This window comes from Montipora foliosa, chromosome 7, assembly GCF_036669935.1.
Source record: "Montipora foliosa isolate CH-2021 chromosome 7, ASM3666993v2, whole genome shotgun sequence".
NCBI classification, from domain to species: domain Eukaryota; kingdom Metazoa; phylum Cnidaria; class Anthozoa; order Scleractinia; family Acroporidae; genus Montipora; species Montipora foliosa.
In genome coordinates, this window is record NC_090875.1 from 29,286,527 (window position 1) to 29,301,526 (window position 15,000).

Below are 15,000 nucleotides of genomic sequence, written 5' to 3' on the forward strand. Positions count from 1 at the left end.
ATCAAAGAATAGTAGGTTTGCATTCTGGCGTTGCCATTCCTTAAACATATAGACCCTATGCAAAAATGGCTGCCTTTAAATTATTCTTTTGTTCATATTCAAAATAGCCCAACTAACCACGTTTTTGAGACAAAAATTCTAAAGAATTTGTTATCCCGAACGAGGTTAGTTGGGCTATTTTGAATATGAACAAAAGAATAATTTAAAGGCAGCCATTTTTGCATATATAGGGTCTATATTGTCGCCTTCATTTCATTAACATGCAAATTCCCTCTATGAAGGCATCCTGTACGTCAGTATAAAAATTGGTTTTAAAAGTAGAAGAACTTGTTAAAATTCAGTCATCTTTCCAATATTATTTATTTATTATTTATTTTTGTTTAGGTAAACATAGAAATTTTGGCTATCAAAAACTCATAAATTATTGGTCGGGTTATTGCCGAAACATTCTTGCTGAAATTTAGAATTAGGCCCGAAGTCTGCTATCATTACCAGAGACAGCTAATTATACAGGGGCACCCAACGTCAATTTTCGGAAAAAATCTGTTCGGAAAACGATTCGAGATCTAGAATTTTCGGATCATTTATTGTAAAATGTCTTGCTTGCCTGTCCTAGGATTTTCGAACATCATTTTAAACGGATTTTTACCCCGAAAAGGTCACCTAGAATTTTCGGGAGCCTTTTTTCTGGCTGAAATTTTCGAAAAAAGTAAGTTTTGATCCATATATATATATGTAATATATATATATCACTAGACTTTCAGCTAGGAAATCCGAACAGATAAAAATATGCCTATATCTACCGTTTAAATAAATACGTTTAACAAAGCTATGTTTAAGTGGTTTAGAACCATAGTCTCTTTGGATACCCCTGATTATAAAAGACTCTTTTCGCCGATCATTTCATCTTGGTCGATCAACTGTAACCAGGAGGGAGGAATGACTCCCTATTGACTTTACTATTGTGCCCCTATAACTTGTCGTTTCAATGTGCTCTTGAGCGCGTCCGTATGTACTGATGTACACCTGTGTCTTACTGTCCGTATGTACTGATGTGCACCTGTGTCTTACTGTCCGTATGTACTGATGTGCGCCTGTGTCTTACTGTCCGTATGTACTGACGCGCACCTTTGTCTTACTGTCCGTATATACTGATGTGCACCTGTGTCTTACTGTCCGTATGTACTGATGTGCGCCTGTGTCTTACTGTCCGTATGTACTGACGCGCACCTTTGTCTTACTGTCCGTATGTACTGATGTGCACCTGTGTCTTACTGTCCGTATGTACTGATTTGCGCCTGTGTCTTACTGTCCGTATGTACTGATGTGCACCTGTGTCTTACTGTCCGTATGTACTGATGTGCGCCTGTGTCTTACTGTCCGTATGTACTGACGCGCACCTTTGTCTTACTGTCCGTATGTACTGATGTGCGCCTGTGTCTTACTGTCCGTATGTACTGACGCGCACCTTTGTCTTACTGTCCGTATATACTGATGTGCACCTGTGTCTTACTGTCCGTATGTACTGATGTGCACCTTTGTCTTACTGTCCGTATGTACTGATGTGCACCTGTGTCTTACTGTCCGTATGTACTGAGGTGCACCTGTGTCTTACTGTCCGTATGTACTGATGTGCACCTGTGTCTTACTGTCCGTATGTACTGATGTACACCTGTGTCTTACTGTCCGTATATACTGATGTACACCTGTGTCTTACTGTCCGTATGTACTGATGTGCACCTGTGTCTTACTGTCCGTATGTACTGATGTGCACCTGTGTCTTACTGTCCGTATGTACTGATTTGCGCCTGTGTCTTACTGTCCGTATGTACTGATGTGCACCTGTGTCTTACTGTCCGTATGTACTGATGTGCACCTGTGTCTTACTGTCCGTATGTACTGAGGTGCACCTGTGTCTTACTGTCCGTATATACTGATGTGCACCTGTGTCTTACTGTCCGTATGTACTGAGGTGCACCTGTGTCTTACTGTCCGTATATACTGATGTGCACCTGCGTCTTACTGTCCGTATGTACTGATGTGCGCCTGTGTCTTACTGTCCGTATGTACTGAGGTGCACCTGTGTCTTACTGTCCGTATGTACTGATGTGCACCTGTGTCTTACTGTCCGTATGTACTGATTTGCGCCTGTGTCTTACTGTCCGTATGTACTGATGTGCACCTGTGTCTTACTGTCCGTATGTACTGATGTGCACCTGTGTCTTACTGTACGTATGTACTGATGTGCACCTGTGTCTTACTGTCCGTATGTAATGATGTGTGCCTGTGTCTTACTGTCCGTATGTACTGATGTGCACCTGGGTCTTACTGTCCGTATGTAATGTGTGCCTGTGTCTTACTGTCCGTATGTAATGATGTGTGCCTGTGTCTTACTGTCCGTATGTACTGATGTGCACCTGTGTCTTACTGTCCGTATGTACTGATGTGCACCTGTGTCTTACTGTCCGTATGTACTGATGTGCACCTGTGTCTTACTGTCCGTATGTACTGATGTGCACCTGTGTCTTACTGTCCGTATGTAATGATGTGTGCCTGTGTCTTACTGTCCGTATGTACTGATGTGCACCTGTGTCTTACTGTCCGTATGTAATGATGTGCACCTGTGTGTTACTGTCCGTATGTACTGATGTGAACCTGGGTCTTACTGTCCGTATGTACTGATGTGCGCCTGTGTTTTACTGTCTGTATGTACTGTTGAGCGCCTGTTTCTAAGTGTTTCTATACACTGTTGTGCACCTGTGTCTTAGTATTTGTATATGCTGTTTTACGCCTGTGTCTTAATGTTTGTATATACTCTACTGCGCGTTTAACTTTGAGCTACGCAGAAGTGACAACCGTTCTTTATCAACTTTTAATGCCTCCTATAATGTGAAGCCTTCCTCTTTATAAATAAAAGTACAGCGATTTAAAGTTAGCATCAAGTGATCACATTTTTCCAAATTCTTCAGCAGAAAAGGCGCAGCGAGATGTCAACATCCCGTGACAATTTTATTTAGAAAAAGCGCACACGTTTGGAATAGTTTTCCCCGACAACGATGCCACATCAAGTTATCAAATGGCATACTGTGATCACACAATGCTGTAATGGTGGCTTGGAAAGAAAATTTTATTGATGAAGGCGTTGTATATCTATGCAATTATTTCATCCATCCATCCATCACGAAGATGGTAGTATCTCTCATCTTGGTTGATAGATCCAGGCATTGTTTCCAGCTGGCACTGGGATTAAGTCCTTTCTCTTGTAAATTGACAGCTATTCTTTCCTTAATTTAACTTAAAGTGGTACTATGATCAAAAAATCATTTCCTTTTTTTCTTCAGATTTTGAAAGCGTGTTCGCTTAACACCTAACTGGCAAAATTTTGAGCTTTGAATTTTATCCAAAGGCTGTTTATTTTGAGTGTAAGTTTTAGATTTCATGGTCCGCCATTACTCACGTTCAAAACTGGCCGATTGGACCTCAGAGGGTTGGATCTAGAGAAAATGACGTCATTTACTCACTAGCTTAAAATTTCAGCGTGTAAACGCAATTTATTATATATGCAAAACACGGGTTGAAAAGTCTGAAAGCCCGAAACTCCCGTGCTGCATATTAATTAGGCCGCGTACACACGCATTGCATTCTTAAACTAGTGCGTGTTTGACGTCATTTTCTCCTCGACCAAGCTCTCTCAAGATTTTAAAGTTAGTAATGGCGGACCAATAAATGAGAAAATTCCAGCTAAAATAAACAGGTGTCTTTTTAAAATCAGAACTTAAAACTTGGGTGAGTTAGTGTTTAGTTAACATAGTTTTGAAATCCAAAGGAAAAACAAAATTTTTTTTTTGGTCTTAGTACCACTTTAAAGCTTCAAGCCAACATTCACTCTAAATTACTTAATACCCTTAGCTTTGTCGACTTCACTCCAGATTATCAATTCATGTCTTCTCCCACAGATTTGGTGTCCAGTTTGATGAGGTCCTGAGAATAACAATTGCAATTAAAATTAATCAGATAGAATGAGAAATGTTAGTGCAAATCGAAGGAATAAATTTCTACAATCGATGTTGCTAACGCAAGTAATATTTACCTTAGATTTGCGACTTGATGTGAAACACTGTTCTCCAGCGAAGTGTTGTTTCTCGCACTCTGACAAACTACTTAAAAGAGAGGTGAGAGAACAAACAGCGATTTTCAGAGTATTGTACATGTATAAACTTCTAAATAATTCTTCAACTGCAAACAACAATGCTTTCTAACAGGTTTTGCATCAGGCGGGCGCATGCCTTTGCCTGGAAAAGCTGACAATGTCTGAGCCCTCTTTAAACCAAAATAGCGATTGCATCTTTTCCCTTCGCATTGCTACTTTTGCTGTTATTAACTTGCGAGCATTAAAAAATGATAATTTAAAAAGCATGGGTTGGGAACCGATTCGGATTCGAAACCCTCTAGGTTTGGATTGGGCGGACTTGCTCTGACCACTGAGCTAGTCCCAACCAGAAAATCTTCCTAAGACAACTAGTTCGCAGAAGCGACCTCTGGCCACGCTTTAGCCATTTGATGAGGGCCAGTCTCGTGCTTCTCAAGTTGCCTCGTTCATGCTCGAAAACAACACTGGTTTATGGACCATTTTCGAATTCTCACGGCTGGACTGGATCTAGCATGAAATGGAGGCTAATGCGGGCAAATCTTTTCAAATGCAAATTAATTTTCCCGCATTAGCCTTCATTTCATGCTAGATCCAGTCGAACCGTTAGAATACGAAACTGGCCTATTCTGCCATTCCTTGACAAGGGAAGCCCCCCGATTCTCATTTCATTGATGTTTTTTTTCAAGTGTCGGGTCAAAAAAAAAAAATTAGCCAGCATCTTAATTGTTTTGGAAGGCTAGGTATAGGAGAGCCGGACAATTTACGCATGCGCTGACAGACGTGGCGCTTGAGCATCGTACCAAACGAGTCATCCCTGGATATCGGCCCGTGCGATCGCTTTTAGACGCAGTTGGCCCTTCGCTGCTTTCTGCTACCGACCTCGCCTCCCGGTACGGCATTGAGGGAGAGATATGTCGGTCCCTAAACCATATGTGACAAATCCCACGTCTACTCACAGCTCCAGACCACCCTTGTGATTACAATTTAGCGTAAGATTTCGATCGCATATATATTCAAGAGAAAAGTCATTTTTTCTGCCATATGGTAAGCACTGAAGTCGCAGATTACAAAGTGCACGCATGCGCACTGCTGAAGGTAACATACATACATACGTAAACGTTATTTCATCTCGAATTTTAGAATAATTGCAAGAGCCAATGTCTTCGAGACATTACATTTACAACTAAAATACATAACATATACAGATACATAACTAAATACATAATATTTAAAGATATATTAATTAAAAAGAATAGGCACCGTTGAAAATGCGGTCTTGGACTCTCCAGTTTAAAACCAGTAAACTCAGTGGTGCGCACAAAATCAGATAGCGCATTCCGCAACTTCGCTGATACGTAAGAAAAAGAACTAAGACCATAACTGGTTGTTTTAGGTTTAATGAGGGACAGAATTTAATTTCCGCAAGATCACGCATAAGAAGATTTTGAATGCGAAGATTACGCATAAGAAGATTTTGAATGCGCTTATTGCAGAAAGATGTAGAGTTTGACTTAAGAAGACAGGTAATTTGCAAATATAAATCTCAGTATTCTCTTATTTACATTATACCGTTTCTTTGACTAGAAATTTGCTACGAGGATAACAGCGAAAAAAACCACTACTTTGTCGCGAATTTTCTATAATGAAAACTTGTTCAAAAATCGAAAATCCTACGTCAACAGCACACACCAGCACTACACCTGAGTATCTGGCTAGAGATCTTCTTCTCACTACTTTTTCCTCCGGCCGCGCTTTAGCCATTTGATGAGGGCCAGTCTGGTGCTTCTCAAGTTGCTTTGTTCATGTCCAAAAGACGTCTGGGTAATTCTGCCATTCCATGACGAGGAAAGATCCCCGGTTGTCATTTCATAGATTTTTAAGTGTCGGGCCATCCAGTCCTACCATCAAAATACAGCATCGATTGAAGTTTTTAGCTTTCAAAACTTGCCCAAATTGTATCGGTAGGTCCTAGAATTCGTGCTCAGAAGGGCCAGAGAGACAACTTTACTCGTGAACCGCTATGTTTACAACAAAGCCGATTTTAGGCGTCCCAGTCTGCACGAAAGCATCTCCCACCTCTGTCTACAGAAGACCAAGGTTCTTACATCTACGTTTATGCCTGTACAATCAACTGAAATGTCAACAATTCTTTGTAAAAAAAAAAAAAATTGCATATCTTTTTGATATGGTAGGCATCGGAGAGCCAGCCCATTTGCGCATGCGCTGACGGAATGTTTAAACAAGAGAGAAAAGAGCAGTACTTCCAGACGTGGCGCTGGATCGTCGTACCAAACGAGTCATCCCGGGATTTCGGCCCGTGCGATCGCTTTTGGACGCAGTTGGCCCTTTGCTGCTTTCTGCTACCGACCTCGCCTCCCGGTACGGCATTGAGGGAGAGATATGTCGGCCCCTAAACCATATGTGACAAATCCCACGCGTACTCACAGCTCCAGACCTCCCTTGTCATCGATTGAAGCTTATTCTCTTATTTACAATATACCCTTCTTTTGACAAGAACAACTGACAAAAGGTCAGTTTTTGTTGCAAGAATAACAGCAAAAAAGGGCTACTTTTACTTTCAAACAGTAACAGCAAACACCAGGGCTACTCCTTAGTATCTGCAGGCTAGAAATGTTCTTCGTTCTACCCTCTTTCTCTGGTCGTGCTTCAACCATATGCATGTGATGAGGGCCAGTCTCGTGCTTCTCAAGTTGCCTCGTTCATGCTCGAAAAGAATCCTGGGTAATTCTGCCAATCCATGACAAGGAAAACCGCCTGATTCTCGTTTCATTGTTTTTTTGTAAGTGTCGGGTCACCCAGTCCTACCAGCAAAATACAGCACCGAATGAAGTTTTTAGCTTTCAAAACTTGCCCAAATTGTATCGGTAGGCCCTGGAATTCGTCCACAGAAAGGCCAGAGAGACAACTTCACTCGTAAACCGCCATGTTTACAAAAGAGCATTTTAGGCGACCCAGTCTGCATGAAACCATCTCTTACCTCGGTCTCCAGAAGACCAGACACGCACGGTTCTTACGTTACGCTTATGCCCTTAGAATCAACTGAAATCTCAATTCCTTGTAAAAAAAACTAAAATAAAAAATGAAAAATAAAAAAAACAGCAACTTTTTTTTGGTATGGTAGGTATCGGAGAACCAGGGCATTTGCGCATGCGCTTACGGAATGTTGAAACAAGAGAGAAAAGAGCGTCGTACCAAACGAGTCATCCCGGGATTTCGACCCGTGGGATCGCAGTTGGCCCTTCGCTGCTTTCTGCTACCGACCTCGCCTCCCGGTACGGCATTGAGGGAGAGATATGTCGGCCCCTAAACCATATGAGACAAATCCCACGCCTACTCACTGCTCCAGACCTCCCTTGTCATTACATTTTAACGTAACATTTTGATGGTCTAAATATTTAAGACAAAAGTCATTTTATCTCTCATATGGTAAGCACTGGAGTCGCGCGCTGTACGCATGCGCCCTGCTAAAGGTAACATACACAAAAGCGTAAACTTTCTTTCATCTCGAATTTCGGAGTAATACAAGTGCTAATATCTTCCAGACGTTACATTTACAGCTAAAATACATAGGCCCATATGGATGAATAACTAGATATGAAATATTTAAAGAAACAGTCATTTTTTAAAAAGCAGCTATAAAAATGCGGCCAGGATTCTCATTTTAAGACTTGTTAACTCAGTCGGTACGGGTAAAATAAGGTAGCGCATTCAATAACTTAGCTGATACTGAAGTAAGAAAGATAAACAAGACCATAACTGATTGTTCTAGGTTTATTGAGGGACAGAATGTAATTCCGCGAATATCATGAGAAGAAGATCGGAGAGGAAACTCCGTTGTCTTTCATATGCAGTAACTGGAAAATCCTTCGAAAACAGAGTTTTGTACTACGAATATGAAGAAACTTTGAATGCGCTTATTGCATAGAGATCATATAGAGTTTGCCTTTTGTAATCTGCAAATGGGGATCTTGGTATTCTCTTATTTACATTATGCCATTCTTTTGACAAGAACAACTGACAAAAGGCCAGTTTTTGTTGCACGAATAACAGCAAAAAAGGACTACTTTGTCGCAAATTTTCTATGACGAAATTTTGGTTCACAAACGAAAAGTCCACAGTAACAGAAAACACCAGGGGTACTATTTAGTATCTGGCTAGAAATGTTCTTTGTTCCCCCTTTTTCCTCTGGTCGTGCTTCAGCCATATACATGTGATGAGGGCCAGTCTGGTGCTTCTCAAGTTGCCTGGTTCATTCCCAAAAGAATTGTAGGTAATTCTGCCATTTCATGACGAGGAAAGACCACCAGTTGTCATTTCATAGATTTTTTTATCAAGTGTCGGGCCACCCAGTCCTACCATCAAAATACAGCATCGATTGAAGTTTTTAGCTTTCATAACTTGCCCAAATTGTATCGGTAGGTCCTGGAATTCCTGCACAGAACGGCCAGAGAGACAACTTCACTCGTGAACCGCCATGTTTTAAACAAAGCCGATTTTAGGCGTCCCAGTCTGCACGAAAGCATCTCCCCACACTGTCTACGGAAGACCAGACACGCAAGGTTCTTCCATCTACGTTTATGACTGTACAGTCAACTGAAATGTCAACAATTCCTTGTAACAAAAAAAAAAAACAGCATCTTTTTTTGGTATGGTAGGTATCGAAGAGCCAGCCCATTTGCGCATGCGCTGACGGAATGTTTAAGAAACGGTCCAGATAAGAACGATAGCAACAACGGCAACGAACATGTTGGAATTCAATTGGTATGCAAAAAGGTGATAACTTTTCTATTGTCTGTACTTACTTCTGATTGGCTTAAACAGCAAACGGTTAACAAAACTTCATAAAGCAGTATTATATTCATCCTAATCCTTACTTTCCAACCATCTTCCATCTTTCATCTGGTCTCAGTTTAAATGAATTCCACAGTAATCGTATGTGGGGAACATGTAAAATTGTAAACGTTTCTTGGCTTTTGTTTTCAACTCTTGTAATTGGTCAAAATCTTTTAACACAAAAAAACAACCTTTCAAAGTGGGCTGTAAATGAATTTTATTGCGTTAACTGCCTTCCTGTAGGTTTATGCATTCTCTGTGTAAAAATGATAACATTCCTATTTGGAGAAGCCCCGTTGCCGCATAACAAAGGAAATTGCTATCCACCTTACACGGATCATTACTTAAACAAGAAAGAACAGAGAAGTACCTCCAGACGTGGCGCTGGAGCGTCGTACCAAACGAGTCATCCCGTGATTTCGGCCCGTGCGATCGCTTTTGGACGCAGTTGGCCCTTCGCTGCTTTCTGCTACCGACCTCGCCTCCCGTTACGGCATTGAGGGAGAGATATGTCGGCCCCTAAACCATATGTGACAAATCCCACGCCTACTCACAGCTCCAGACCTTCCTTGTCATTACAATCTAGCGTAACATTTCGATCGCCTAAATAGTCAAGGCAAAAGTCATTTTATCTCTCATATGGTAAGCACTGGAGTCGCGCAATACAAAGTGCACGCATGCGCCCTGCTAAAGGTAACATACACACAGGCGTAAACTTTTTTATTCATCTCGAATTTCGGAGTAATGTAAGAGCTAATATCTTCCAGACATTACATTTACAGCTAAAACACATAGGCCCATACGGATAAATAACTAGATATGAAATATTTAAAGAAACAGTCATTTTTAAAAAAGCAGCTATGAAAAATGCGGCCAGGATTCTCATTTTAAGACCTGTTAACTCAGTCATCACGGATAAAATAGGGTAGCGCATTCAATAACTTAGCTGATACTGAAGTAAGAAAGACAAATATTAAAGACCATAACTGGTTGTTCTAGCTTTATTGAGGGACAGAATGTAATTTCCGCGAACATCATGAGAAGAAGATCGGAGAGAAAACTTGGTTGTTTTTCATGTGCACAAGCAGGAAAATCTTTCAAAAACAGATTTTTATACTATGAATATGAAGAAATTTTGAATGCGCTTATTGCATAGAGATCATATAGAATTTGCCTTTCGTAATCTGCAAATGAAGATCTTAGTATTCTCTTATTTACAATATACCGTTCTTTTGACAAGAACAACTGACAAAAGGCCAGTTTTTGTTGCAGAATAACAGCAAAAAAAGGACTACTTTGTCGAAAAATTTCTATGACGAAAATTTGTTCACAAACCAAAAGTCTACAGTAACAGCAAAAACCAGGGCTACTCCTTAGTATCTGCAGGCTAGAAATGTTCTTCGTTCTACCCTCTTTCTCTGGTCGTGCTTCAACCATATGCATGTGATGAGGGCCAGTCTGGTGCTTCTCAAGTTGCCTCGTTTATGCCAAAAAGAATTTTAGGTAATTCTGCCATTCCATGACCCCCGGTTGTCGGGCCACCCAATACTACCATCAAAATACAGCATCGATTGAAAATTTTAGCTTTCCAAACACTTCCAAATTGTATCGGTTAAGTCCCTGAATTCGAGCTCAGAAAGGCCGAAGAGACAACTTCACTCGTGATGGATAATAACCAAAAATCAGCCGTTTTTTCAAGTGTCTGTAACAACAGGTAATTGCTTAAATTCTTCAGTAAGTGCGAAGAGGTGCGTTTAAACTGCAGGAAATTAGTTTGCATGTCTTGCACACGAGTGTAAACACGATGTGGTCTTTCCACACTAGCAAGGTTTCTGTTGCGATGATCTTCCGGTTTCCAGTTTTTCACTTGTGTGAACGCGCCAGCCTGACGTTGAAACGGAAAACTCCGGCTTGCCGTGTCACGTTTCACGTAAAATGGCGCAAAGCGAGCGCGGATTCCGTGACCCACGGCAACTTGGAATGGACTCTGTTAATCTCGAGCATTTAGTTCCCACAAAATAAAAACAAAAACTCGAAACCTTTTTAAACATTGCTTGTAGAAAAAAGACAAATACATAAAATAAAAATCTTTACCTGTCAAATTTTGCGAGTTTCGATGAAGTAGTTTTGTGAGTCAACGAGAGTTTATGGAGAAAATTGCGGTAAGGAGACAGTTATGAACGATCTAACCACGAAACCTAATTTTTCCTTGTTTGATTTAACGGAAAATGATTTGGGGGTTCTTTTAATTCCACAAACAACTTGTTACGTAGAAGAAAAACGCCAAAGCTTGAACATGCGCAAAACCGTGAAACTGTCCCTTTAAAGACCCTATTGAAAATGAAGACCTTAGACAGCAATGACCAGAACCAGGTTGCTGACCAGCGGTTTCCGTTAAAACAATGGTTTGCTGGGGGTCTCAGTCTCGCGAGCTCAGAAAACCTTGATTGTGGTCATTGTTATTTAAGGTTTTTCTTTTGAAAACGGCAAACGTGGCGCTTAAATTTGACATAACTCCACAACAATGAAACTTACTTGACAGCAAACAGGTATTTTATTCTCTTTATTAAACACTGGAAAAAAGCGAAAGCGGTGACAAGATTACTAACGCCCCGTCATTTGACTTCAGAATTCAGAGACAGTTTTTACAATGAAGAAGTCAACAGAGAAGCCTTTTTTTGTGCACGCCATTAAAACATCAAACGATGGAACGGTCTTCGACATGAGTTTAAACTGACATATGGCAGTTTATTTACCTTAACACTGAAAAAAGCTTTGCCTCTCATGGTGTAAGGGATTTGAAACAACTTGAAAGTTTTAAAGCTTTGTACAAATAGCAAGCAACACAGCTTTGTCGTAAAAAGAAAGACAATCAAACAATTATTTAGATGCTTTTGTATTTCTAATTGCAAAAATTCTTTACTTCCTCCTGCTTGCATCAGCAATGTGTGTTTTTCATGACGTCAACGAGATTTCGTGACAGTGAGAAGAGTCATGCAATTCACAAAACTCTTTGCTGCACAAGACGTGACAACGCCATTTATGGTCTGCGAGACCTCGCCTTTTGTTATTTTCCGTGTTAGCCTCGCTCTAATTTATTTTTAGAACACTTTAAAAAGGTACGGTGAACAAATAACTTAGTTTTTGCCAGCTCCATTCTTGGGAAGAAATTCGTGGCTAGACTACCGAACACCAAATCTACTTAGACGAACACTACTCTGTATAAAGCATTCGATAGAGCCTTTCCCACCCTCCCCCACCCAAAAAAAAATGTGTAACAGGGATTGTTAAAGAAAAATACATACAAGACAGCAAGATGGCGAGGAGGGCATGGCTTGTTTTTCCCTTTTTTTGCAAAGCAAATGGAGCGTTCTTTGAATGATTTAATAAAATCCGAACTTTCTAAACCGTCGCCTTCATCTGCTGGTGGTTTAACTACGCTTCAAATTTTCCATCACTTTTATGCACAACCTCATATTGCTTTACAAGGAAATGACTGCATCATTACATTTCAACCTTCAAATTAGCTCCAAACAACTTAAAACCTTGGTAGAACCAGCGCATGGGTTAATGAAAAACGCTAAAATTATAGCCACCCAAACACGGCTCAAACAAACGTGCCCAGAGCCGAAGGATCCTTTTGGGGGTGCCTCTTTCTCTTTTTTGGGGGTGCCTCTTTCTCGTCGCCATATTCCTCTATGAAGGAGCCATCTTTGTTGAAGTGAGGTCCTTCGCCGTAGTCATCCAAGCTGTCCCGCTCAGAATCTGGGGACTTCGGTGGAGGGTTTTCCGTCCGGCTAAAATGGAAACAGGAAATACGTAAGACAACAAAGCCGAGTTAAAGTGTTGATTTTAGGGAGTTTAAGAAGCGACGGCCGCTACGGTGAGGTCGCCACAAAACAATAATACCATTTCTTAAAAGAAGGAAAATTTATAATCGTGTGGCACTTAGAGCGGTTTTCAATTGATTGCCGAAAGTAATCAGCGAATTACTTTGGTTTTGCATTACTTCACTCAGTGATTGGTTCAAAGTTCTCGCGCCACTTTTTCAACCAATCAGAAGTGAAACCAAAACTAACCGTGACCCGAGCGTGCACATTTTCCCGCGCTTTGTGTCGGCTACGTGTAATTACTTCGAGTTTTGATTGGTTTACTGGATTGTCTCCGTCCTTTTTGATTGGCCAAAGTAATTACTTTGGTTTTGGCTTTACGACACTCATTTGAAAATCACTCTAAATGCCCCCAATTAGATGCGCATGGATTTCAATAAGCGTCACGAAGTGTCCCGCCTCTCTTCTTCTTCAACATCACTCGTGTCTCGGAATTCAGACAATTAACCTCACAAAGTGTTCGCCAAATGCTGCACCTCAAATAAAGATAAACATAACGCTAAGCTAAAAATAACGCTAACCTCACCAGGTAGCAAAGACTTAGACTTAAAAGGACACTTCCTATTGGTCGTCAAAATTGGGCCTGCATCTAATTACTGGACATAAGGTGTGCACTTTATGCACGAAGTTTAGCACATTTTTTTGCGGTGCCCCTTCATAACAACGACGTAAAATCACCGAATTTGAGGATTTGACGACAACGTGAGCATATAAATGTGAACCTTTCATTCTAATTTTTTTACTCTGGAACTGCTCGTTACCCCAGGGGCGTAGTGTGAGATTTTAAAGGTGTACCAACATATCCTCTACCTCTGAAATGACGATTATCGACAATTCGTAATTTTCCCTGGAATGACAGTATCGGCAATTTAGACTTACTCTGTCCCAGGACTTGTGGTAGCAGATGAAAAGAAAAAGGCAAAAGTTGCATCCCTGGACGGGATTTGAACCCGGAGCATCCAATGTGAAGGAACTGTTTTTATCCACTTAACAACTAAAGATCAACTAACTGACAATTGCACCGATTATTTATCAAAAAGAAAGACTTATACCAGAGCAAAGCCACATTTTGAGGCGATGTTTTCGTCGACGTCACAGTCATAGACCTTAAGGTCCCTAATGAAGCGTGCGCGGGGCCGAACGGGCCATATGATAATAATAATGACGATGTTAAATTAAACTAAAAGAAACAATCTTCTCACCCATTATTAGTGAAAGCTCCTTCCTCTTCGTCATAAGGTTCGCGATCCATAAGAGCTGCTCTCTTCGTCTCACGCTTACCAACTAAAAAGAAACAAAATGCCTTCATTCAGAATGCTATCCAGCTTTCTTTGGCTTTAAGATAACGAAATATGCCAGGAGAAAGGGAAGGAAAGGAAAGGAAAGGAACTTTATACAAGTGTCTAGTCCTTCTAGCGCTGGAGCACTAATTGGGGATACTGTAAACTGAAATTAATAATTAACAAGGAGCAAATCAATTTAACTGTTGGTTTTTGGGGAGAGGGGAAAACCGGAGTACCCAGAGAAAAACCTCTCGGTGCACAGTAGAGAACCAACAAACTCAACTCACATATGACGCCGAGTCTGGGAATCGAACCCGGGCCACATTGGTGGGAGGCGAGTGCTCTCACCACTGCGCCATACCTGCACCCCAGAGAGGAACTACTTGAAACCACCTTGTCCGGTGGGAAAGTTGAGTTATTCACTTGCCCTCAATTAAAGCTAAAAATGGCGTTATAAAGTACAGTAGTAAGAAATTCTTGGTTTGCATCCACGTGATGAGACGACCATGTTGATGTACAAAACAACAGAAAGTGGCCCCACAAGTTTTGCATAATGATAAAGTCAAATTCTCAAAAGACATGTTAGTGCGTTGGCCAATCATAAAGGACGGAGACAATCCAGTAAACCAATCAAAACTCGAAGTAATTACACGTAGCCGACACAAAGCGCGGGAAAACGTGCACGCGCAAAGCCACGATTGGTTTTGGTTTCACGTCTGATTGGTTGAAAAAGTGGCGCGAGAACTTTGAACCAATCACTGAGTGAAGTAATGCAAAACCAAAGTAATTCGCTAATTACTTTCGACACTCAATTGAAAACCGC

General features: G+C 40.9%; 2 protein-coding genes across 2 annotated transcripts in view; both read right to left on the bottom strand.

The window, feature by feature from the left end:
- LOC138011727 (fibronectin type III domain-containing protein-like) overlaps positions 1-4,143 on the bottom strand; it is a 45,689-nt gene extending 41,546 nt beyond the window's left edge. Inside the window, exons 1-2 of the mRNA XM_068858868.1 lie at positions 4,091-4,143; positions 3,904-3,981 (exon numbers count right to left, since the gene is read on the bottom strand). The gene's annotated coding sequence lies outside the window, so the exon portion shown is untranslated. The remainder of the gene's footprint in view (positions 1-3,903; positions 3,982-4,090) is intronic.
- A 7,406-nt stretch (positions 4,144-11,549) lies between these two features.
- LOC138010064 (fibronectin type III domain-containing protein-like) overlaps positions 11,550-15,000 on the bottom strand; it is a 20,309-nt gene continuing 16,858 nt past the window's right edge. The window contains exons 15-16 of the mRNA XM_068857028.1: positions 14,097-14,178; positions 11,550-12,801 (exon numbers count right to left, since the gene is read on the bottom strand). Coding sequence (XP_068713129.1) covers positions 12,612-12,801; positions 14,097-14,178 — 272 coding nt within the window. The 3' untranslated portion in view covers positions 11,550-12,611. The remainder of the gene's footprint in view (positions 12,802-14,096; positions 14,179-15,000) is intronic.